The sequence below is a fragment of the Protopterus annectens genome, chromosome 10.part0 (genome assembly GCF_019279795.1).
Source record: "Protopterus annectens isolate FY-2018-M chromosome 10.part0, PAN1.0, whole genome shotgun sequence".
Lineage (NCBI taxonomy): Eukaryota > Metazoa > Chordata > Ceratodontiformes > Protopteridae > Protopterus > Protopterus annectens.
In genome coordinates this window covers 743,148,812-743,175,065 of record NC_056744.1, presented here as the reverse complement: position 1 = coordinate 743,175,065, position 26,254 = coordinate 743,148,812, and the positions used below count along the sequence as shown (strand labels likewise).

General features: G+C 36.5%; 1 protein-coding gene across 1 annotated transcript in view; it reads right to left on the bottom strand.

The window, feature by feature from the left end:
* RAVER2 (ribonucleoprotein, PTB binding 2) overlaps window positions 1-26,254 on the bottom strand; it is a 2,410,893-nt gene that overhangs the window by 79,458 nt on the left and 2,305,181 nt on the right. The window contains exons 15-17 of the mRNA XM_044085561.1: window positions 21,836-22,036; window positions 16,668-16,868; window positions 16,479-16,580 (exon numbers count right to left, since the gene is read on the bottom strand). Coding sequence (XP_043941496.1) covers window positions 16,479-16,580; window positions 16,668-16,868; window positions 21,836-22,036 — 504 coding nt within the window. The remainder of the gene's footprint in view (window positions 1-16,478; window positions 16,581-16,667; window positions 16,869-21,835; window positions 22,037-26,254) is intronic.

The following is a 26,254-nucleotide window of genomic DNA, read 5'->3' as shown; positions in this document are numbered from 1 at the left end:
AAAGAGATTAATCTCTTGTTGATAACCTACTTCTGTTGCATTTAACCGTGACATCCTCATACTTTGCCCTTTTATAATGTTGTTAAATGTATACAACGGGTGCATACTATGACGATGAAGATAAGTGTTCTTATAGCATTTCTTCCTATAAACTCCTGTGTTAACTTGTGTGTCCAGTACTCTTTCCATGTATACATCCAAATATTCTATTCTGTTATTAGAATATTTAAAAGTAAATTTCAAAAATGTGGTCATGTTATTCATATACATGATGTATCTTTCCAACTCTCCTGTGCTGTCTTCCCAAATGAAAAAGACGTCATCTACAAATCGTCAGTAAAAATGAATCCTTTCTTGATGCCATGGGTTACTAAATAACTCTTCTTCTTCCCATTGGGCTAGGAACATGTTGGCGTAGCTACTGGCACACGAAGTGCCCATAGCCACACCATCACGTTGAATATAGAAGTTGTTGTCGTACACAAATACATTATTTTCCAGAATTATTTCTAAGAACATACTAATTAAATCTATTTTCTTTTCTGTATATTCACTATGTTTAATTAAATATTTTTTGATAGTGTCTACTCCTAGTTCATTGGGTATAATAGTTAACAAGGATTGTACATCTAGTGTCACAAAAATCATATTGGTCTGAAATTCAGTATGATCAAAGAATTCATATAAATTCAATAAAAACTGTTTAGTGTCCTTAAGTATGTGTTCAATGTTATTAATGACTGGTCTAAGATGTCTTTCTACATATAGGGAGAAGGGTTCAGTACTCCATCCCCTACCAGAGACTATCGGTCTCATGGGGGATTCTTACCATCCTTATGCACCTTAGGTATCCCTTTAATAACCGGTATAGTAGGATATTCAACCTCAAGGAACTTAGCTAATTCTGTATCAATGATATGACTATCAACCATATCTGCTATGGTATAATATATACTGGACTTAATATCGTCCAATTTCTGTTTATCTATAATTTCATAATATCTATGATCACTAAGCATAGCCATCATGGAATTTTGATATTTCATCTTGTCCATTATTACTAGGGGTCCTCCATTATCAGCAGGTCTAATAATTACAGTGTCATCCTGTTTCAATCTACGCAATGCTTTCCTTTCATTGGGCTTCAAGTTATTTCTAGTGTTTCTCTCTTTTGCCCATGTTGCCTGATCTCTATCATATTTCTGATACACATCATCTTCAACTAAATTCTAAAATGCTTCCACTAAGGGGTGGTTTTGTGGTATGTATTCATTTGGCTTTTCAATGGTTTGATGGTAATTACCTTCCCCATTACCATATTGATATCTAAGCATAACATTTCTTACAAATAATTTCATGTCAGTCAATACATCTGTAAGTTGGTTCTTGGCTGTGGGGATAAAACTCAGTCCCTTGTTAAGTACATTAATTTCATCATTGTCCAATACCCTATGAGAAATGTTCGGTATCAAGCAGTCTTCATCTGATTCCACATCTTCTTTACTGTTTGGTTGGTCCCCCTCTCTCCTGAGAACTTCCGTTTCTGCCTCCCTCGACTCATCGAGCAGTCTCTCCTGACCCCCTTCTCCACAGCTATGGGAAGGGGGAAAGATGGAAAATCCAAACTGGACGATCCATTAAGTACTTGTTGTGAATGACCAGATATTCTATTATTTTTGGGATGTACAACAGGTGTTTGGGTAGTATTATCTGAGATGTTGTTCGATGGTTCATTGTGAGGCAAAGCTTGATTAGGAGTCTTCCCAGTTGGCCCCTTTACTACTTCAGATATGGAATTAGTTTCTGAAGTTGAACAAGTGGAGTTATTTGAATCTATACTTGTGTAATTCATGGAAGTACTTTGCTTATTATAACCTTGAGAATGGTGATAGTCATTTTTACCATTATAACGGTTACTACTGTGGTAGTGTCCCTGTTGTTAACTGATGTTTGCCTGGGGATTTGCCCCACTTTCGGCCAAGTAAAAACTTGGCCTGATCTGAAATCATGAATGTCTGTCTATTTTATTATTTTTCTGTTGCAAGAGTCGCCTCTCATATATTAATACTCCATCCAAGATATTAGAGAGATCATTATCAATAATTACATTTGAATAGTTGATATACAGTTCTTGTGGTTGCCACAAAACAGAGGTAATTAATTCTTCCTCTATTGGCTTAAAAAAGTCTAGCAGCAATTGAATATAATTTTTACTCACCTCTATATTAAGTTTTTGCCACTTGGTGAGTAGCTCTGGATATTGCTCTCCATACGTAGGCATTTTTAAGACTCGCAGGCCTCTCGGTATAATTCCTCTATGCAGACAGACCTCAAAATGTTGTTGTTGTGTAGAGAGGCATTTCACCTTAAGGAGATGAATTTCTAAGTTGTCCAAGGCCTTCTGCATACGGTCTGTAAGCTCCATTGCTGCTAGAGTGGTGATCTTATTGCTGTCCGTTTGGTGGAGAAGTAGGCTGTTGACTTCACTCCATACACAATTTAAAAGTTTAGTCTTCAGGCATTCGCCATCATATGCTTCTGCCATGTCCTTTAAGATTATGGCATCTAGCTAGAGTTAGAACCACATCTCCAAAAGAATTACACCAGTAATTGGATTTTTAAAAACTTTCATCTCCAGTCAGTATTCAAGCCGAGTTCTTCACTCATGTTGTCACTCAAATAAGTTTAGTAATGAGACAGCTTGCCTAGTAGGCACTCAGTATTTATTGAATCCTATATTAAGAATTATAGCAATAAGAGAATTATACTGGAAACCAGCCATTCAATAGTAGTGAATTGAGAATAGGTCTATGTAGTAACACCTATCTGAAGTCGAGTTAGCTTTAAATTGTATATGGCATTAAATACATTATACATATTAAACAAATTTTAGCACAGTAGAACCATATGAATTCAGAAGGCAACTGTAGCCCTGGAATTCCTATTAAGTACTTATTAAACACTATAATAAGAGTATTACATAGGATATTAGCTAAACAATAGCAGTGTATCGAGAACTGTCAACGTAGGGATTTACATCTGATGTTGAACAAGCCCCAGATCATTTATGGCTATAGGTGCACTATACAGTTAAGTACAATAGCACCATATGAATTCAGAAGGAGCTTTCAGCTTTAATAAATTCACAAGTAGAGAAGCTATAGTAGTAAAATCAAGAGATGGGTAGGTACTAATTTATTTTGGTTGGTGAACAACTTTGTATATAATTGTATCACATAGACTAGAGAAGACGCTATAGGTGCACCGTACAATTAAATATAACAGCATTATATGAATTCAGAAGGAGCTTTTAGCTTCAATAAATTCACAAGTAGGGAAGCAATAGCAGTAAAATTCAGAGTAGAGTAGGTACTAATTTATTTCTGTTGGTGAATAACTTTTTATATAGTTATATTACGTAGACTAGAGAAGACGTCCTCAAAATTGTTCATCGGACTTAATGGTATGTTCAGTGGAGTATATTATTATATGAATGGACGCAGATAATACGTGAAGTATAAATCCTGATAGAATTCATTTGATGTAGTAACAAATCCGCTTAAAAGGTGATGGATTGTAGTAGGATTCATGAATACAGATTTTATATTGTCACACATCAATGCCCGCAATGTCATGACAACTGATAAAAGTTGGAGCGGTATTGTCAGACATTTGTATATTTTAGTTTTAAGAGTTTTTTAATTTAAGATATATGAATTAGGATTATGCTGCGTTAGGTAAAGTATTAAACCTTTTTATGTACGTCTGATCAGGATTAGTATTGGGCTTATGTTAGCTGATGCCAAATTCGGCTTTAGTACATGTAGGTTTTAAAAATGAGATTTTAATTATCTGGTTTGCGAAGTTAATTATTTAGATAGCACATACCATGAAAGAATAATGCACTAGGTACGTAGTGTGCATAATAAAGGTTAGCAAAACATCCATATATCAGATCTTAAAAATATTTTACAGTATTGTGAAGCTGTTTATTTGGATAGGAGCGAACCTACATTACAGGGTTAACTAAGCGATAAGCTAATGTAGTCGTAAGTAAATATATAAGATGTTTGTGTAGTCATCAACATGCGTCAAAACACTATTAGCAATAATGACAACGTTTTTAAATGCATTATAATCTTGCTGTTGTATGTTAAAAGCATTTTTGCAGAGAGGCAAGCTCTACTGCATATCCCACACCCTTACTATACACTTGTTTATGTGAAGGAAAACTTTTCCACATTTTAAAGTACAGGAGATAGTGAATGTGAATACACCTTTAAGAGTAATTGATTATGTTTTACTCATTAGTACATCACTGTTTTATATAAAAGGTTGTAATTGATAAGTGTGTGAATTTTAACGGTCTGATGAAGCTAATGTGAAAGTGCTTACTTGTTGCATACCAATAAACCTGTTTCTACAAACGGAATACTTTTGTGAATGGAACCTTCAGTATTCAGCCACGGGAAGTTTATACATTTGGATTTATCCTGATATACTGGATTTCCAGGTTTGCTGTGTTTGCCTTTGGGTTATATTTACTGGACTTTTTCTAAGTACATCAAACATAGGGAAGATGGTTTGGTGGAAAGTCATTTTGATTTTGCATCCTTGATGTGAAGGATGTAGCCATGAACATGTAATATTAGTGCGAAATTCTTAAGTACCAAAGACTAGAAGGAACCACAAGCACAACACCAAACCTTGTGCTGAATGAATGCGATTGACACCTGTCATTTGGAATAAGAGTGAAGCTTGTTATTACAACTTTGAGGAGATTAACTAATCCATTGTTATTAGCTTTATGAAAGGATCTCACCAGTTCTAAAGGTCATCAAAGTCTTATCCATTTGTCCTTAGTGATACTTTCCAAAACTATTTTGAATTCTGGACATCGTTCATTTTGCCATTTAAGAATTATTACAATCTCAAGTCATTACTGAGGACACACACACACACACACACACACACACACACACACACACACACACACCTCTATATATATATATATATATATATATATATATATATATATATATTTATATTCATATGTGGATCTCTGTCATAAGCTTGAAGACCCACAAGCTTGAACCTTACAAGACTGAGTTGAGAATATCGAAAACACAACACCTGCTTTTTTGCAGGCGGGAATCCCCCCGCACCACCTGGTAATTATATATACAAACTCCAAGACTTCACTGCAATGAGGAACGAAGCAAAACCCCAATCCCCATTGAACCATGATCACACAGAATGACCATTCATGCATGCTATTTGAACTTACGGGCTTTCAATATATTTCCAACTTGATCTTGTAAGGTTTGCACTTGTGGGGCTTTGAGCTTATGCTAGGGATCAATATGTCAACCTATTCCACTTAACTTTTGCCCTTGTCTTCTCCCAAGTTAACTCCCACAACTCTTTATTTTTTTTCTACAACTACTATTATTGTTAATAAAACTATGCTTAACATGTATATAACACTCAAGTTCAAATACAATCTGTTTAGACATAAATAATTTGTATTTACTGTAGAAAAATAAAATGGAGTAATTTAAGGGAATGATGACTGAACAACTATGAAGATGGTCATCACAATTAATAAAACAAACCAAATACAACCCAACACTAACTTTGTGGAAGCCTGTTAATGGACAAAATGGATAAAGAATACTAGGACATCTGTTCATTACCCATGTCATCCATTCCCTCCGAAACCGAAACGGATGGGCATACTTATGAGAAAGTGCTTTTCACCGAAGAAGCACTTTCGCGTAAATAAGCCTGTTGCCGAGGACATACTACAGTGCGGATAAGGCAAAATTTCCTTTTCCCCACTGTAGTGTGGTCTCGGAGGGAGAATATTAAAGTAGGGGGTGAGTGGGGGGCACAGTCCCCCAAATGAGGGGTGAAGGGTGGCGAATCCACCCTGCTAAAACGTTAATGCAGTGGTTTTTTTTTTGTAACACGACACGCTTTAACGATAAAAGTGCTTTTGTTAAAGTGTGTTCAGTTGTTATGGATTCAGATGTTTGCTCATTCAAGCAAATGTCCTAGATCCATATATATATATATATATATATATATATATATATATATATATATATATATATATATATATATCTTTACATATAGTTTGGTGCAGAATTCAAAAGTGGGATTTCCGTGTGTAAATCCCCCAATACCTTCAATGCAGCAAGTTTTGCTCACTGTAAACTTCAAAGCCCCTGTACCAGTCAGGTAAGGGAAAATGTTCCCTACAAGGTCTCTATACCTCTTTTAAATGAAAATTCTCTCTGCAGTGACCTCCTTCGACTAGAATGCATTTTGCATTCCTTAACATTACTAAGCAAGTGCCTGCTGCACAACTATTCCCTCTGTTTACAAGCCTATTCTATAGAAGAGCAATTTATTTGAAAAGTAGGCATTAACACTATATTGTGCAACATAGGGTGCTACTGGAATAAGACTCAGTAACTCGGTCCTTAAAATTAAAAAAAAATTAACTGCAGTTGGTACAAAAAAAAAAAAAAAAAAAAAACAGCAAGCTGTCAATCTTGCTGTTGTATGTTAAAAGCATTTTTGCAGAGAGGCAAGCTCTACTGCATATCCGACACCCTTACTATTTATTTATAATAATTCTGTGATCATTGTACCTTAGAGAAGGGGATATCGCTGAGATACAATGTTGAACTTAGTGTATATTTCTCCTTATTGTGCATAATTTGTTGCTGTTTTGAGAAATATACTTGCCTTCCTCAAACTTTAAGTGGGAACACACATTGTTCATTGCTGGGCTCACAGAAAGGAGACAATGCTAATAAACAAATTAAATTAATATAAACATTTGTTCAGTAATAGTTTCAGCAAGGAAATCAATTTTCCTTAGTAGTCAAGAATGCTGATTCCCTCATAAATTAAAAAAAAATTTGGTTATTTAGTTTTGGAACATTGTGTTGGGCTGGCTACTCATCAACGAATCTGATATTTGAGGATATATGTTGCACCACAATTGGAATTATAGGTCTACATAACCAGCGACTTGCAGGTATTGTTCTTGGGGCTTGAGCATATTTTGATTGAGACTCGATGTTTGCAACATGTGATTACTGAAGTAAACACGATCTACAGCAGACATAACTGTTTGCAGTGGTGTTCTGGGGCTCAACGATCTTGTTTTTTGAGGATATATGTGTTATTGGGCATATTATCATTGCTTGCTGCCATACGTATCAGTTTGGGCCTCATTTTATAGCTGCCAGTGTACATCCATGTTTGATATTTTGTTGTCTGCCTTGGCATAGCTACTTCTACGTTTCTGCTTCATGGACATTCGTTGAATACTTAAGAACATTATATTAGGTCACCATTCATATTGACCTTTGACTCATTTTTTTGCAATTTTCAATGTTCATTTATGCATGATTGTGAATGGCGCTGGTGTGAACTGATTAAATGACTTTCATATGGACAGTGATATTAAACAAAGTGACTTTGGGGCTATATGATCTTAACAGCTATTGCTTGTTTTTACCTTCACAAATGTGGGTTATTTAGCATTATTTTACAGATGCCAATGTACATCCATGTTTGATTTTTTTTGGCTTGCCTTGGCGTAACTGATTCAACGTTTGTGTTTCATGGACATTCATTGAACATTTGGGAACACTATATTAGGTTGCCATTTATACTGGCTTTGGCCTCACTTTTTGTAATGTTCATTTATGTAAGACTGTGAATGGCATTGGTGTGAACCTATCAAATGACTCTTATTTGGACATTGTTATTGATATAAAATGATTTTGGGGGCTATATGATTTCAATAGCTACCGCTTGTGTTTATATTCTCACAAACGTGGGTTATTTGGCGACATATTAATGTTTTTGACATATAGGTTCCCCTACATAAAAATTAATAGTTTGGTTTAGCACTTATCTATGTAATACCAATATTGTTTATGTATATTTTCTAAGTATTAGACACACTACTTTTTTACGGAGTTGGGGGTTTTTATATATGCTGACTTATTTTGGATATTGCAACGCACATAAATAGTTTGTTCACATAACACAGTTTGGTTTGATTTGGAGCTTTCACATATTTCTTTTTCATTTTACCACCAATGGTGCATGGTTTATAAATTATTGGTTTATGAATGGGCTCTTACTTTTAGGGGCTCATCAATATACATGAAAGTTTTTTTTTATATACCAACAGATTTGGTTGTATTATTGGATGTAGAAGCGAAGGCTGACATCCGGAAGTGTTTGTGGGTGTATGGCTCAATATTGGAGTTTTTCACAGTATGTGTTAAGAAACTCATGAATAATTTCATGACTACGTGAAATGTTTATTTAAGGGCTGGATGAAGAAGTAAATGCTGACGTCCTACAGTTTTTGGAGCATACGCATAAAGATTGTTCTTTTGGAGCTTTATAGTTTATTTTTTCTTTCAAAAATAGTTGGAATGTGAATTTGGTAAATATTTTTTATGCGTGGATGAATACTTTTCAAGGTTCTAAAAATATTTTTGTTACTTTTGTATGTTTATAGGTTTAACATCTTGCAGGGGGTTGATAGGTGGTATATTGACATACGGTATGTGAAAGCTTCAATTTTCAGGCTTTACAGGCGTCTCATGTATTATACTTGAAACTGAATGTTCTGATTTTTGTGCGTTGCATTCCAAATCAGTCAGTTATTTTTGGAATTAGTGTTCTATTTTTTCATAGTTGCAAATTTATAATTTTTGTTTGTACATTACAAGAGCAATAACATGGATTTGACCAATATTACTCAAGGCCTTTTGGCTGACAGAGATGATATAAAAATGTTTGATGCTTGCACATCCTCAACCAAAGGGGGAGCTGGGGATTCAGTCCAGTTTGACTCTTGTAAAGACCTGTTTACTAAGTTAACTAATGAGATGAAAGAAATGAGAATCCAGATTTGGCATCTTAGATTATTTAAGACATATTCAAACAACATTACCCCAGAAGGCTTGAGAGTCAGGACACAACCATCTGTTAAGGGGGTGGATGAAACTTTATTAACTCAATGGTAACAAGTACAACATTCATCTTCTGTGAGTTTTGTAAAGATTTTCATAGAACTCTATGAACATAGAATTATATCTTTGACTGGGAGTATAGGGGACTTATGCACTAAATTGCAGGAATACAAAGATCTTGATATGTATCAAAAACAAGACATCTTTCAGGATGTCTGATACAATTAGAACAAGATTTGAAAGCCAGAATGATTGAAAAGTTTCAGAGAGATAAACAAAACAGTCGCATGCACGCAGGAAACTGGTCACTGTTTAATAGCATAAAATGGAGATAAAAATACCAAACGAATGAGCGCTTTCACATTGAACTAACACATGCTTCATCAGAGTCATTTGGAATCACACTAAAACCAACATAAAGTACCATCTTAACTCATAATTATGCAACCAATCACATCACAACCATTAAGTTCAAATTAAAATCAATTTAAATTAATTCTAATAATTTAAAGTCACAATGACCCCTGTCACTTAAACAAATGTTATGTACATAACAGCAACAAGAAAGATATTATAACTGTTTGTAAAGTGATGATAAAACTAGGTAAAAAAAGTGAAAAATACATTTATTACACTAATTCTTAAAACTATAATAACACAAGTGTATTGTTATGAATGTCATTTGACACTGCAACTTGTAAAACAGCACCAAATAGTGCCTCTTAAGTATCTAGCTAAAGAATTCTTAAACTAAAAAACGCCAGGCTTCAAATTTGGCAAGCTCTCTGTTTCAGTATGGGAATCAATAAGATATTTTCGTTAAGCCTTGGTGAAACATTGGCATTTAACCTAATTTTCCATTTAGTCTCTCTCTCACTGCTACTTCTAGTCTAATGTCATCAATTTGTACTTTGTCAATCACAAAAAATATGAATCTTTTAAAGCTGACACATATAGTACGTTGAGTGAATAAAGCATTGTGTGGGTCCCTATTTCTTACTGCCCTGATGTGTTTGCTTATTCTGTCCCTAAGTCTACGTATTGTTTTTCCAACATAGAAGGATGCACAAGATACACAGGTGGCAAGAAAAACTAGCATAGTCGTATTACAGTTACATCTCTCTGGGCATTTAATGGAGTAACTGTAGTCACTAACTGTAACATAGGGTCCATTGTTGATAACTTTACAATATTTGCAAGCCCCACATCTCATCATAAGTGATTTGTGTCCAGTTTTGGCATTGCTCTTGGGGCACCCTTCTAAGATATTTTTAATATTCTTACCCCTGCTGTAAACAATTTGGGGTTTATTCCCCACCAGCTCTTTAGTTCCTTCTGCAAAACAAGTGTCCCAGCATCTATTGACAATTGAACATATGTTAAAAGACTGGGCATTGTAACATAGAACCATAACATCAGTGGCTTTCTCCCTTACTGTTGTTTGTATCTGAGCAGTGTTGGTGTTTAAAATGGGGGTAAAAACAGTGTTTCTTTTCAGCATAATCTCCTTTTTCACTTTAATCAACATTTTTAATGGGTACCCTCTTTCAGTAAACATACCTATTAAAACATAAATCTCCTTAGTGAAATTTGTATAATCGGTTATTAAACTGGACAGTTTTACCATCTGATCCTTAATAATGCTTTTCATTTGGTGGGGTGGATGGCAACTGTAGTAATGTAACAGACTGTTGGAAAAAGTCTGCTTTCTATAAATAGTACTACTGAGCTCTTGATTTTCCCCACTTTTGTTTAATTTAATGTCCAGATATTCTGCATTGTTAGCCTTCCATTTGCTTGTAAATTTAAAGAAATAAGTTGTGGAATTTAAATATTCTACAAATTTCTTTCTCATTCCCTTGCCATAGGATGAGTATATCATCCAATAAACAATTATATAACCTGATCTTATCACAGTAATGTGAGCGAAAAACAAATTTTCACTCCCACTCAAGAAGTACAAGGTTGGCAAAAAAGGGGGCACATATGGCCCCCATCACCGCACCTGAAATCTGGTGAAAAATGTCACCCTCAAACATTAAAAAAATATTTTTGAGGACGAGTTCCATACTTTCATTGAGAAAGACAAGTTTTCCCTACTTCACTTGAGAGCTTTCCTTAAACTATCTTGACCCATCTCCAGTCCATCAAAATGTGGAATTACAGAAAATAAGTTGACTACGTCAATGGTCAAAAATGAATAGTTACTCATATTTGTTACAGTTTTTAATCTTTCCAAACAGTGCCAAGAATCTTCCAAGATGTGTTTGGATTCACTAACCACTGGAGTGGCCCATTTATCAAACCATGCCGCTAGTGGATCCGTCTTTGAATCTCTTGCAGCTACAATGGGCCTAAATGGTGGATCGTGTAAGTTTTTGTGAATTTTAGGGATTGTAAACACTGTTGGTATTAATGGGATGACAACAGTTAAAAAACTCAATTCGGATTGATCTATACACCCTGAAATAAGGCATCCGAAAGAAAATAGTCAATCCTCATGTATGCTCTATTAACCTAATTTCTGGAAACTCTTGTGTAGGTAGAGCCATCATTAAGTATGTTGATCATTTTTGTGCGTTGTATTCCAAATCAGTCAGTTATTTTTGGAATTAGTGCTCTATTTTTTTCACAGTTGTAAGTTTATATTTTTTGTTTGTACATTGGACATTATAAGAGCAATAACATGGATTTGACCAATATTATTCAAGGCCTTTTGGCTGATAGAGATGATATAAACATTTTTGATGCTTGTATATCATCAACCAACGGGGGAGCTGGGGATTCAGTCCAGTTTGACTCTTGTAAAGACCTCTTTACTAAGTTAACTAATGAGATGAAATAAATGAGAATTCAGATTTGGCATCTTAGATTATTTAAGGCATATTCAAACAACATTACCCCAGAAGGCTTGAGAGTCAGGACACAACCATTTGTTAAGGGGGTGGATGAAACTTTACTAACTCAATGGTAACAAGTACAACATTACTCTTCTATGAGTTTTGTAAAGATTTTGATAGAATTCTATGAACATAGAATTATATCTTTGACTGGGAGTATAGGGGAATTATGCACTAAATTGCAGGAATACAAAGATCATGATATGTATCAAGAACAAGTCTCTTTACTTTCAGAATGTTTGATACAATTAGAACAGGATTTGAAAACTAGAATGATTAAAAAGTTTCAGAGAGATGTTAGGGACTATTGCACAGGCAAACCATTTGTACTTAAGAAAACAGTTCAGTTTATTAATAATAAATCAGTCCCATCCCAGCCTAATTTTAAAAGAAAAAGAAAGGGATCTATATTGAAAAATACCAAATCTGCATCAGACATATTAGGGGATGAATTTTCCTCCAATACAGATAGTGAAGGACCAGTTTTACAAAGTTATCCACCTGTCAAAAAGGGTAATGATGGTTTCCCTTTAAGAGATCTCGGCAGGGAGGGAGGAAACAGAGTTAACAGGAACAAGTTTAGAAGCCATGTTGGCAGTGTTAACACTCAAATAGATGATTGTCTGAATGTTCACAATATTTCATCTTTGGAACTCACACAAGTAGAACAGAACTTGTTGAATAAAGGTATGGGTTTTGTCCCCAAGTTCATGGTGTCAGAATTTTCATTTGCACAAGACGTTATTACTTGTCGCAAATTAAATTTAAAATTATATTTTACAGATTCTGAGCCATATGTTGAAAATCTACATAATTTCAGGTTTAAGACTTCTAATTTTCCTCCTCCCATGAACAAAAATGTAGCTATTTTTCAAAATTTGGTGTTGAAAGAGTTACATTTTTTGAATATTAAAAATGTAGAACATTTTCAGGATAATATTACAAGGGAGGAATGCATGGCTCTATGTAGTTTGAGCAAGAATAAGGATGTAGTCATTAACCAGGCGGATAAAGGAGGAGCAGTGGTCATCTGGGATTGCCATATGTATCATAATGAAGCCATTTGTCAACTTTCAGATCAACAATATTATTAACGTATGGATTTGGACCCTACTAATATTTTCAAAGCTGAAATGGACAAGTTTATAACTTTGGCTTGTGAAAAAGGCATTATATCCAAGCATGATAAATACCATCTTACGGTGGTGAATCCTGCTAAACAATTTTTTTATATGCTACAATACATAAAAACTATGAAAAACCTCCGGGTAGACCTATAGTGTCGAGGTAAGGCTCCTTAATGGAACCCCTATCTGAATATTTGACTAAATATTTGAAACCATTGTTGACACATGTTAGAGCGCGGATTCACGATACCACACAATTTCTGAATATCATAAATAATATACAGTTGGAAAATGGTTGGTTATTGTGCACCATAGATGTCTGTGTACTTTACACAAATATTTCATATAGGGCTGGTTTATTAGGGTCTATATTAGATCACTGAATGCTTAAAAAAGCGAACGGTGACTAATCGACCCTATGTAAGCGAAAGCTTACAATTTCAAACTGTCAGAACAGCGATTTTCTTTCCTAGGGAAAAAAAATCACTGTTCCAACAAAAATAAATAAATAAATAAATAAAATACTTTACACATTACATTAAGTGGGGGGCTTAGCCCCCCAAACCCCCCAATGTGGGGGGCTTTGCCCGCCACACCCCCCCTACTTAAATATATCAACTCCGAGACTGCACTACAGTGCCGAAAATGGCAAAGTAATGAAGTGGCCAAGCGAATTCTTTCCCAGGGAAAGAATTTGCTCAAAAGCTGCTTCGATATTTTGCCATTTCAGGCTTTTGAGTTCGACCAAGACGCATTCGAAAGAATGCGTCTTCTGTCTTCTAATAGGGAACCAGTTTATTAGCGCTGGATTTCTGGCTTTGTCAAGTCCCCCTTTATCCACCTGGATTTAATACATTTTTCTTGTGCTTAACAGAGCACGTGCTTAATAAAAATGTTTTTTTATTTTGACAATGTTTGCTATTTACAACTCAAGGGTACTGCCATGGGAGCGTCTTTCACTCCCATTTATGCAGACTTGTTCATGGGCTATGTTGAACATCATTTAATCTATGATGTCAACCAAATTTATTTCTAGGGGAAATAGATATTTGGTGTCATTATTTAGATGATTGTTGGCTAATATAGAGGTCAGATGAGCATTATTTATTTGAGTTCGTTGAGTATCTCAACAAAAACAAATGGGGAATTCAATTTACATTGAATTGCCATCGGGAGAGTGTGACTTTCTTAGATGTGGAGGTCAAAGTATCAGAAGATGGTACATTAAGCAGTAATAATTACAAGAAATATCCCCAATTCAACAATTTTGTTATATGCCTCCAGTTGTCACCCTCCCCATGTTATTAAGAACATCCCTAAGTCTCAATTTTTAAGACTAAAAAGAATATGTTTTACTGCAGAGAGTTATAATATTCAGGCATGGATATGGCCCGTAGATTTTATGATCGAGGCTATCGGAAATATGATGTTGATTTAGCAAGCAAGAAGGTCCATGAAATTAATAGACAACAGACTCTTTTATACAGAAACAAAAGCTCAAAATCTGATTCTCATCTTAGATTTATTATGGAATTTGGGGGCAATACCAGATACTTACAAGATATTATACACAAACATTGGGATATTTTATATATGGAGGATAGATTCGCTCAGTTTTTGCCACTTAGATGCAGGTTTGGATACAGAAGGGGAAAAACATCTGGTTTAACCATTACAAAAAGGGTAATCAAATGGTACATAACAGTTTGCAAACTACATTACAAGAGGCCCAGTAATGGGCAGTTTTCCATGTGGACACTGCAGGTTTTGCAGCATGGTCCCTAAATAAAGCTCATTCACTTCCTTCAATTGTCCTAAAGTATACGATATAAGAGTTTTTGGAAATTGTAGTAGTGATTGGATGATTTATTTGGTAAATTGTACCTACCCTGCCTTTTATGTCGGGCAAACTTCTCGCCCATTCTAACTTAGAATATCAGAACATATGAGTGACATTAAATGTCATAGAAACACAAATGCTTTACATAAACATCAGGTACTACATCCTTCTGTTAGGTTTAGGTTTACAGTTATAGATAGAATATATAAACCAAACACTTCTTCAGAAAATGTACATTCTCTTTTGGATTACAAGGAAAGAATGTGGATAATTCCATTAGGTGGCTTATTTTCTCCAGGACTCATTGAACAATTGTGATTGGATAATTGTGTGGTGCACTGTTGGGCTGTTTTACATATATACTGATTGAAACACTAATTGCTAATTATACAATTCCTCCTCTAAAACGTGCACGCTGATTGGCCAGCCCAACCAGCGTGCCCATTGTAAATCCCTCAATATACTAACGGAAAAAGGTCCGGTCGCCCGGACTTTTTCCGTTAGTATAAAACACTGTCTCCCTATGTTAAAAGAGTTTAACATAGCGATACAGGTTTAAAAAAAGCAACGCAGATCTCCGTTGCTTTTTTTAAAGCTGTCTCGCTATGTTAAACTCCTTTAACATAGCGACACAGTGTGTAAAAAGCAACGGAGATCTTGCGATCTCCGTTGCTTTTTTTTTAAAACCTGTCTCGCTATATTAAATGGGTTTAACATAGCGAGACAGCTTTAAAATAAGTAACGGAGATCTCCGTTGCTTATTTTAAAGCTATCTCGCTATGTTAAACCCATTTAACATAGCGAAACAGTAAAAAGCAATGGAGATCTTGCGTTCTCCGTTGCTTTTGCCCACAGCTCTGATGTACTGCGTAGGCATGCGCAGTACATCAGAACTGTGAATACCAGACAGCTGCGGAAGGGCAGCAAAGAGGCATTATACAATGCCATTATTTAAGAAAAGTAATTATTTCTTTTCTTAAATAATGTCATTGTATAATAGCAATAACCCATTTCTGGGTGTGGGTAATGCGGGATTTAACCACGGTTGTCTTTGTTTGGTCCCTCGAGCTTCCCCCTCGGGACCAAACCACGCCAACCGTTGTTAAATCCCGCATTACCCACACCCAGGCGTGGGTTATTGCTATAATAGCACTGATAAAGGCTTTATGCTGAAACTGGTATGCTTTGTCACCCTCTGGGTGTCAGTTTTTTTGTATATTCATTCATGGGTATTTTAGCCCATTAAACGTTTTTTATTAAAAGTTCTTTTGGTGGAATTCAGTGCTTGCCTGTTTGTTTTTTGATTTACATGCTTCGGTTGGGCCGTGCACTTTGCCGTACGGGCATGGGATTCGTTGTTCCTGTTTCCAACATCCTCCTCCCACATAAATTAACCAATTTTGAAACAAACAGCTGTGATACAAATAAAAAATGGTTTAAACATTGGTGATGAACAGTTATTGTATTTTGATCACAGTTGACAAAATTATAAACACAGCAAGTAGGTACTTGCATTTCCAAAGTAAATACAGAGAGTCCTAGAAAAGAAATAAAAAGTTAACATTTCTGACATTTCTATATTCCTAATGTACATTACCTTTAAGAAACCAGGAACTGCATTTGTAGCAGAGGTTTGCCCGAGAATTCCTGTTCCTGAAGGTAAGCTTGCTGGAAGGGCTGTATTACCAGCTGAGGTAACCTAAAGAGCAAAATACAGTATTAATCTTGCTTCTTCTTCATAAAAAAAATCCTCTAAAATTTTTATCTTCCTGAGTAAAATTCTTACACTATAGTAATGACTCCAGTCCGCAGCAGTACTCATGGATGGCAATGTAACAACTGGAGTAGGTGCTAACGTTTGTCCACCAACAAAGCCAGGGAGTATGGAAGCAGGACTGGTTATAGAATTAGCAGTGCAATTTCTTGAGTTCAGTGGTGTCAAATTCTGAGTTGTAGTAATGGGTGGATATTTTGTAGCTTCTGCCTCCTACAATAAAAAAGATAAAAAAGTATTCTGAATTATCTGAATTATGTACAGCAAGAACAAGCAGTAAATAGGTTCATAGGTTCATAGGTAAGTACTAGGCTATCTGCCCGTGGGCATATATAAGCCTAGCCAGAATGTGTTGGCTTTTGCCGCCTCCTTAGATTAGTTCCCTGTGCCTTGGTCCAGCAGAGCCATTAGTTACCTGTGCCTAAATTATAAGTAGATTCCACAAAATTATGACATTTAATTTAATTATATTAATGTTATCATAAATAGCTAACACAATGCTTGAATTTAACTATAATATTTAATAATAAAATGATTATTCCTTCTAACAACAGAAGTCTTTTCTGATTTCATTTCACTAGCATACTCTGTTTCCAAATAATACATATTTCTATATTATCAGCTATGCGGTGTCAACTAACAACACTGCAATTACCAAGATAATGCTTCAAAACAAAAGTAATCTCTAGGGTTTTTTTTGGTACATTCACTCCCACCAGATTCATAGTGAGGATTTCTAGAACTCTATACCATCTTCCAAAATTTAACCCTTCTCCTTTCCAAGTATAAAAATGCAATGTGGATTAAAAAAAAGCCCGGCATTCAGGGAAAAAGAAAACTATTTAAAAAAATTCTATACATTTTTAAAGAAATTAAATTGTAGTACACCTGACTGAGGCTAAACGTACATATGTATATCCTTACATGGTATAAGCCTGTCTACAAACTCTTTACCATAAGGCAAATATACTTCATTTACATAAATCTGTTGTTTCTGGCAGAAAATGAAGTCTAAAAAACAAAGGTAAATAGACATAGTAGCATTCTGCAACATACACTAAAAGGCAACTACTCTGTGTGTCTGGTCTTACATCCTCCCCTTTTTATACAGGTGCTAACTTGCAGGGATGTGCGTGAAGGGCAGTGGCCCCTGCAATATTCAGAAAACTTGGGCACAGACCCTTGAAAAATTAAATGCAATTAATTTAAAAAAGTCTTTGTTTGCTTGTGTTGCTACTTTCTTATAGAAAGTCGCATTCATGGAGCTAATGATTCAAGTTCTGTGCCTGATGCTACATTAGTAATTCTAGCCAATCGTGTCTGTTGAGGGCATTACATTTATGCCAATGAATGCATGCTTAAGATGTTGCTGATTTAACCTGCAGATGTACAACAGCATCATTTACATGTGAGGGTGATTTATGGAGTAGCAGATTGTTTTGCTTTTTATTGGCAAGGATTTCTCTGATTTTTGGGAGTCCACGCAGAAGCTAAAATACTCAGAATCATGTAAATTAAAACTTAGATTTTGATAATTTATCCTTGAGGAAAAATATTTATATTCTGTCAGCAAGGGCGCACGCAGGCAGGTGCAAGGGGGTGCACTTGCACCCCCCCCTGGATTTTCTTAATGCTATCTGCAAAACACACTTTTTTTCTGTTATTTGCACTTACTTTTTTTTCCCCTGTAAAGCGCCTGGCTTGCATTGTTCAATTTTTTTCAGAATCGGATTCGGAACTTTAGAAAAAGAGATGTTAGTGGAGGTGGTGTGGCAGGCAGTCACATGACATGATGATGCATAATTGATGACTGACGTGACGAGCCTGAAACTCCTCCTTAAACTTTCTTACTGCATCAATCATTATAGAAGACTGCAGGTGGATGGTGGAGAAGAGTATCCTGGCTGACTGGCTATTCATCGTATGGTGGAAGGACTGGACTTTGGACTGGTGGTAGTGTTGGACTTGGTACAAGAAGAAGAAGGTAGGTTGGTGGTTGCTTCACTCCTGATTGAGTCCTTTTTTGTACAGTCATACTGACCGAACACTTGGCGGTTGGCAGCAAAATGCAAACGTGGCGCACTTGAGTTGAGATCAGGGAGTGTGTGTGAGTGAGTGGTGCTCTGACTGAAGTGTGTAAATGTGTATATTCCCTTTCCCTCCCTACACCAAAAATCCAACCCTCAAATTGTGCACCAGTTACTGTGTCTGCACGTCCGACCGTCCCTCCATCACAGTGTGATGAGCTGCCTTGCCTGCCTGCCGTCTTGTTTTCCATGTGTGTTCCGTGTGCTTTTCTGGCTGCTGTAGGATGTTTGCAGTATAGGCTCTGCACACATTTCCAAAGGGAGACTAAAACAGTTACAGTAGTTAATCATAGACAGAACCAGTTGCGACTTTCGGTGGATAGAAAATGCGTTTAATTTTTCTTATTTTGAAGTCCTATAAAATTAAACGATTCTTTATTAAAATTAAATAACCATGTTTATGTGCCAAAATGGTGCAGAGGCTGCTATAAAATTGATATACCACCAATATAATTATAAAGGAAGTGTGTTGGACATGAACGAGTATGTTAAAAACCAACTTATGGAGTTAAGGTAATTTTCCCTCCTAATCAAATCGGTTTTGTGAAAGCTCAGCTGTGTAATTTTTAACGCCCACACTGTATTAATGATAAAGACAGCAAGAGGTAGATTTCATAAGCACTTTTATTATTCTAACAACAGATTGTGTGGTATTAAACAAAAATAAAAAAAAAATCCCAGTACTTTATATTTCCACATTGCACATGATCCGGGATCCCTCTTTTACCCGGAAATATTAACTGCACAGGTCTGTCTTCTTTTTTGCATAGTCACTTTCGGACAGTAAACTTTTTTATATAAAGACATCTAAACCAGAGCTCTGAAACAACACTAGCACTTCAAACTTTATCTTTCAAATGAATAGAAAACTGAAATGATTAAAATGTAGTGTGCTTTGTATAGATTTTTTTCTCTGTTGATGTGCAGAGTTTTTTTCCCGTTTATTCTTTTACTGCCTAGATCGGCCTGCTGTACTCACTCTGTGAATCTCATACTGGTATTACTGTAGGATTTCCTTGGAGGAAGGCTTCTTCTGGAATACCTTTTTTAGTAACATGGCACCAGAACAATCATTTATGTTGTAAATCATGAAAGCTTCATCTAGAACACACAGGCTGGTGCAGTGGTGCAGGAAAATACCACACTGGAATGCAGGTTATGTTATAGAAAAGCATGTCAGCACAGCCTACGGTGCAACCCCATTCTGCAGGACAAGGACTCATTTGTAGTTTAAAAATGTTAGTCAGGAATACTCACCAACATTAACCATCAGTACACATTTTACAGATGTAACCATTAAAGTTAATAAATAATGACATGCATTTCAGTTTCAGACTTCATATCATTCAGAAAATGCATTCTAACACAAATCCTTTTATTCTAGCAACTTTCTCAATGTGTTCCCAGTTTTGGGCCTTACACATTACTTGTGCTATGAGATGAGATTGACAGGTAGGGGTGTGTATCAGAGGAAGGTAGTATACCCCATGGGCCATGCCTCAGCTATCCAGGTTTTTGCAGAACGTCCAGATTTTTGCCTCATATTCCACCTGAAAAGGATTGCAGTTGCTAATTAGTGACAGACATTTTCAGTTTTACGTGTCATATCCTTTAGAAAAAATGCTTACTAACACAAATTATGTTGTTATTCTAGCAACTTAACTTTATAAGTTCATCAGAGCAATATTTTTAATCTGTCCCTGTTTATTTTAGGCTTTGTCCGGATTTCTTTTACTAACAGGTTAAGTGTGTGTCTGAAATGACCTACTTAGAGTTAGCAGGTGGAATTTATTTTCAAGGAATTGAGAGCTTCAAGGGAAGAGAAGTTTACTGCTGCTCATCATGCTAGGTTTGTAAAAATGTGCAACTGTTTTGTTTAGCAAATGGTATCATTGTAGTATAGAATTTTAAAGCAGTGTTAGTAGCACAGCAGGTAGCATACTTGCATCTTGATACATAGGGCTGTAGCTTCTACTCCCACAGCATGTAAATGTGTATTTTAAGGGGATGGGGTGCTGCAGTCCTGTCCTGAGTATGTCCCTTTGGTGCCTAGTAACTATGAACCTCGTTTTCAGCTTGTCACATATTCCCTGTTGCAATATACCAGCTTACCATTTCTTTTAATGTAACATAGGCAATTTATTCTTCTGGGGCAATGGGCACTACATTTATAGACGAAACACTGAAATGTATGTTTTATAGCAACAATCTCTTCATTAGTTTCAGATCTTTGTAATGTGGAATTCAGATGACTTCTGCAGACTGCAGAGATTGTGCATATGGACTAATATCGGTGGATTATAATGATAGAAGTTTGAGTGGCCTTTTATGTTTGAAATGTTCTGAACTAGGCAGTTTGTCATTGCTGGTTCATATGTTTTGAATTGTTTCACTGCTTACTGGAAAATGTTCAAAATGTAAATTTAAAATACACTCTAACAGGTGGTGCAGGTGCTGTACAAGGGATATAATTCAATTATCAGGAACATGAATCACCATACTTTTGCATGGTCCTAAAAATGTGTGCATTTGATATGCTTTGAAAACAGCCCAAAGGTAAACTTAACCTGTCACTGCCCAGATGCATTCTTTTTGAATGTGGGTTTCAATGCTGTTTCAATCAATGTGAGTTTCAAAAGCAGAGAAGTTTTAATGCTAAGCCTGTTTTCATTGCAAGACTGTTGCTTTGTTTAGCAAATGTGAAATGCGTGCCTCAGTGTTTCTGCTATAAAATTTGAAATAAAAGTTGTAAATTAAATCCAAATATCTGTAATTATTGTAGAAGTAAAGCATAAGACAGTATGCATAGTGATAGATTTGAACAGTGTTTGTGGCAAATGGGGAGAAATAGCCAAGTAATGGGACACTGGAATGACTGTGTGAGTATGTGGGGGGCTGCATGGGGGGTGGGGCTGCATGGGGGAGGGGGCCATGTGGGGGAAGGGTGGGGCTGCATGGGTGGGGCTGCATGGGCGGGGTTCTGGGTTTTGCACCCCCCCCTGCAAAAAATCCTGCAAAATACAGTATTAATCTTGCTTCTTCTTCATAAAAAAAATCCTCTAAAATTTTTATCTTCCTGAGTAAAATTCTTACACTATAATAATGACTCCAGTCCGCAGCAGTACTCATGGATGGCAATGTAACAACTGGAGTAGGTGCTAACGTTTGCCCACCAACAAAGCCGGGGAGTATGGAAGCAGGACTGGTTATAGAGTTAGCAGTGCAATTTCTTGAGTTCAGTGGTGTCAAATTCTGAGTTGTAGTAATGGGTGGATATTTTGTAGCTTCTGCCTCCTACAATAAAAAAGATAAAAAAGTATTCTGAATTATCTGAATTATGTACAGCAAGAACAAGCAGTAAATAGGTTCATAGGTTCATAGGTAAGTACTAGGCTATCTGCCCGTGGGCATATATAAGCCTAGCCAGAATGTGTTGGCTTTTGCCACCTCCTTAGATTAGTTCCCTGTGCCTTGGTCCAGCAGAGCCATTAGTCACCTGTGCCTAAATTATAAGTAGATTCCACAAAATTATGACATTTAATTTAATTATATTAATGTTATCATAAATAGCTAACACAATGCTTGAATTTAACTATAATATTTAATAATAAAATGATTATTCCTTCTTACAACAGAAGTCTCTTCTGATTTCATTTCACTAGCATACTCTGTTTCCAAATAATACATATTTCTATATTATCAGCTATGCGGTGTCAACTAACAACACTGCAATTACCAAGATAATGCTTCAAAACAAAAGTAATCTCTAGGGTTTTTTTTGGTACATTCACTCCCACCAGATTCATAGTGAGGATTTCTAGAACTCTATACCATCTTCCAAAATTTAACCCTTCTCCTTTCCAAGTATAAAAATGCAATGTGGATTAAAAAAAAGCCCGGCATTCAGGGAAAAAGAAAACTATTTAAAAAAATTCTATACATTTTTTAAAGAAATTAAATTGTAGTACACCTGACTGAAGCTAATCGTACATATGCATATCCTTACATGGTATAAGCCTGTCTACAAACTCTTTACCATAAGGCAAATATACTACATTTACACAAATCTGTTGTTTCTGGCAGAAAATGAAGTCTAAAAAACAAAGGTAAATAGACATAGTAGCATTCTGCAACATACACTAAAAGGCAACTACTCTGTGTGTCTGGTCTTACATCCTCCCCTTTTTATACAGGAGCTAACTTGCAGGGATGTGCATGAAGGGCAGTGGCCCCTCCAATATTCAGAAATCTTGGGCACAGACCCTTGAAAAATTAAATGCAATTAATTTAAAAAAATCTTTGTTTGCTTGTGTTGCTACTTTCTTATAGAAAGTCGCATTCATGGAGCTAATGATTCAAGTTCTGTGCCTGATGCTACATTAGTAATTCTAGCCAATCGTGTCTGTTGAGTGCATTACATTTATGCCAATGAATGCATGCTTAAGATGTGGTTGATTTAACCTGCAGATGTACAACAGCATCATTTACATGTGAGAGTGACTTATTGAGTAGCAGATTGTTTTGCTTTTTATTGGCAAGGATTTCTCTGATTTTTGTGAGTCCACGCAGAAGCTAAAACACTCAGAATCATGTAAATTAAAACTTAGATTTTGATAATTTATCCTTGAGGAAAAATATTTATCTTCTGTCAGCTAAGAACTGAATGCCTGTTCTGCCCTTGACTAATCAATAAAATGTATAAGGAGCTCAAGGCCTGAACTGGCCTAGAGCACTGGCTGCCTCCAAGAGTTGACTATCTATTAGGAGCACACAGAGTACTCTGTGCAGGATGGGACTCACAAATAGTGCATTGCTCTGAGTAAGCACAGTTAGCTACCATGTACAGGATGTGGGCAATTCTAAGATACCAATAATGTGACCTCATAATGTAACACAGTATATAGTACATACTAATATCTGCTTAATGACATGTAAATAAAGAACCCCATGCAAATGAGCCACATGGATTATGCACATAAGGGAACCCAAAATGGCAGACCAATTCAGAAATGTATAAAGTGGAGACACTTCAAAGTGGTGCAGACTCATTTTGAATGTTAAGATTCACGGTGTATAATAGGAGCCATCCCATGCTAGGAATATCAGCAGTATCACAGTGGCATGTGCTGGGTGCTGCTGTTGCAACCATTGTTCACCATATTGTGTATCACGGCCATCCTCATCACTGAAAGAGACAAAGAAATTCCCTGACATAATACCAGCTCAAAGAGCAACAGACTTTGGACTGTTTCTGACTAGATGGTAATACTTTAATGGACCTAGGTGAACTACGGCAAGCACAAGCAGAACTGAAGCAGATAAATGATATGCCCATTTCTTTAGATTCAAAGCCGTGTGGAACCTTAACAGTCTTAGCTGCAAGGACCTTATAGCAATCTACATGGTGCAGTTTTATTTATTTTCCATTTGTTGACAGGGTTATCCCCACTAGATCAATGTTCTCTTTTCAGGGGAGAATTGAGATGCTATTTATACTGACTAATGGAGATTTAGACAGGGCATTGGAGAACTTCCTCTACTAATTTTGCAAAAAGTGCCATATGATATTTTACATCCACTCAGGCAGATGGGACTTCAGTTTAACATCTTACCTGAAGGGTGATGCAGTCAGGAATGCAGCACCCCCTTATATGGCACTGCAGTATTAGAAATTATTCCAAGTACCTGTTATAGGAATATAACCCATAGCTTTGTGATCTTCTAGAATCAAATGTGACTATGCTACCTGTAGAGCCACTGACAAGCTGGGTACATGTTAGAGATATCACAGGCATCAGCCATCCTAAACCATTTTCTAGACATTATACTAGAAAATGTGAAGAAGCATATCTGGTTCCTCAGTAGAGAAGAGAAAAGAAGAAAACCAACACTATGCAAGCTTTTGATAACATAGCCCATTTCCCTGGTGTTTCTGTAGTGGTTAACATGGAGGTTATGTCAACGAAGCCACCTAATATCACTGTCTGAGAATCCCTGTAAATTCATAATATACTATTGCTAACTATTAGTGTGAGCAGTTATCATCACGGTGAACACAAAGCATGTGACCTATATACAAACACATAAGGCATATGTATATGCATATTGCCACAATGCACCATTGCACTAGGTTATCTGTGATTCACAAATATGCATTGCTCTGCATGGGGCCTCTGTTTTGCTTCTTGGGAGAGCTGGACAGAGTGGTCATTGCTATTTCAGGAATTAGGGAATGCAGGGCTCTAGCATGCTCAGCCAGGGAGAGCACAATTTTCTTGATCATCCTGCACAGGAGCTTTAGAGAGTGTTTGCTGGGAGACTGCAGTGGACATTTAAAGCAACTGGACATCTGCCACGAACTTGCTGAGTGATTCCACTACTAGAATCACCCATTATGTTGAGAAATGTTACCATTATTACAGCAGTGCCACCTGACCTGCTTCACCAATAGGGCCAGAAGTTCAGAAGATAGACATAGAAATTTACTATGAACAGCTTTTTCAATACCACTGTCTTCTTCTATCTTAACTGTTGTACATATACCCTTAACAACATCTTCTCTGTTTTCTAGTTGAGGGGGGGGAGGGGTGGCAGCTGAACAAGTTGGGAGTGCATATTCCAGTTCACATCTGCACTAGTATTTTTCTCTTACATGTGTCTGGTGATTTTTTTTCAGTCTCTCATTCGTCTGCAGGTCCAGCTATGGACAGGAGAAAGAGCAGGCTGAACCACCTCAAGCTTCCTCAGTTGCTGCATTTGGTGCTGAGTCACCGGTAGTCTGAGCTCTGCCTCTCAGTTTGGGAATGAAAGATCCTCTGCTGGAAGTATCCTGAAGGAGTCACAATGGTCCTAAAAAAGTAATGAGTGACCTGAACAGGAGTCATGAGTGTCCTCTTTGCTTACGCAATGTGTCAGTATTTTAAATATCCCACAGTGTGAGGTAAGTCACTCATTTAATCTCACTCCCCCTCTGTACTGTACGGAAAATGTAATGTCACCCACTGCCTAATACTATTTTAAAGGAGAAATTCATACTAATTTATAATTCACTGCAGTCCACATATATCGCAAACTACAAAACTAGATTCTGCTCTGGTTTACACTACTGGACATCTATTTTGTCCAGTGTTGATCTCAACCATTAGGTGCCGCATTTCCTTTCAAACACAGGCTACAATTCTTTGACAAGTGCTGCACGCCTGCTCAGCATTAATATATGAGGATGTAGATGTGCAAAGTGCTGCATTGTTAATCAGGTATGAATTAGGTAGTGGACAATGCCTGTATCTCAAGCAAAGGATCGTATAAGACAGAGAGGCACAGAAGTAATAACATAAGCCAGGGGTTCCAAAAGTATCCTCATAGGGACACCGCGAACTAATACCCTTCATTTACGAATTTTTTATTTTGTTTTTTAATTTTTGCACTGTTTGAGCTGACATCATCACATGCGTGATGACATCAGCTCCATCAGAGCTACCAGCCTGTTGGAATTGAGCAAGGAGCTCAAGC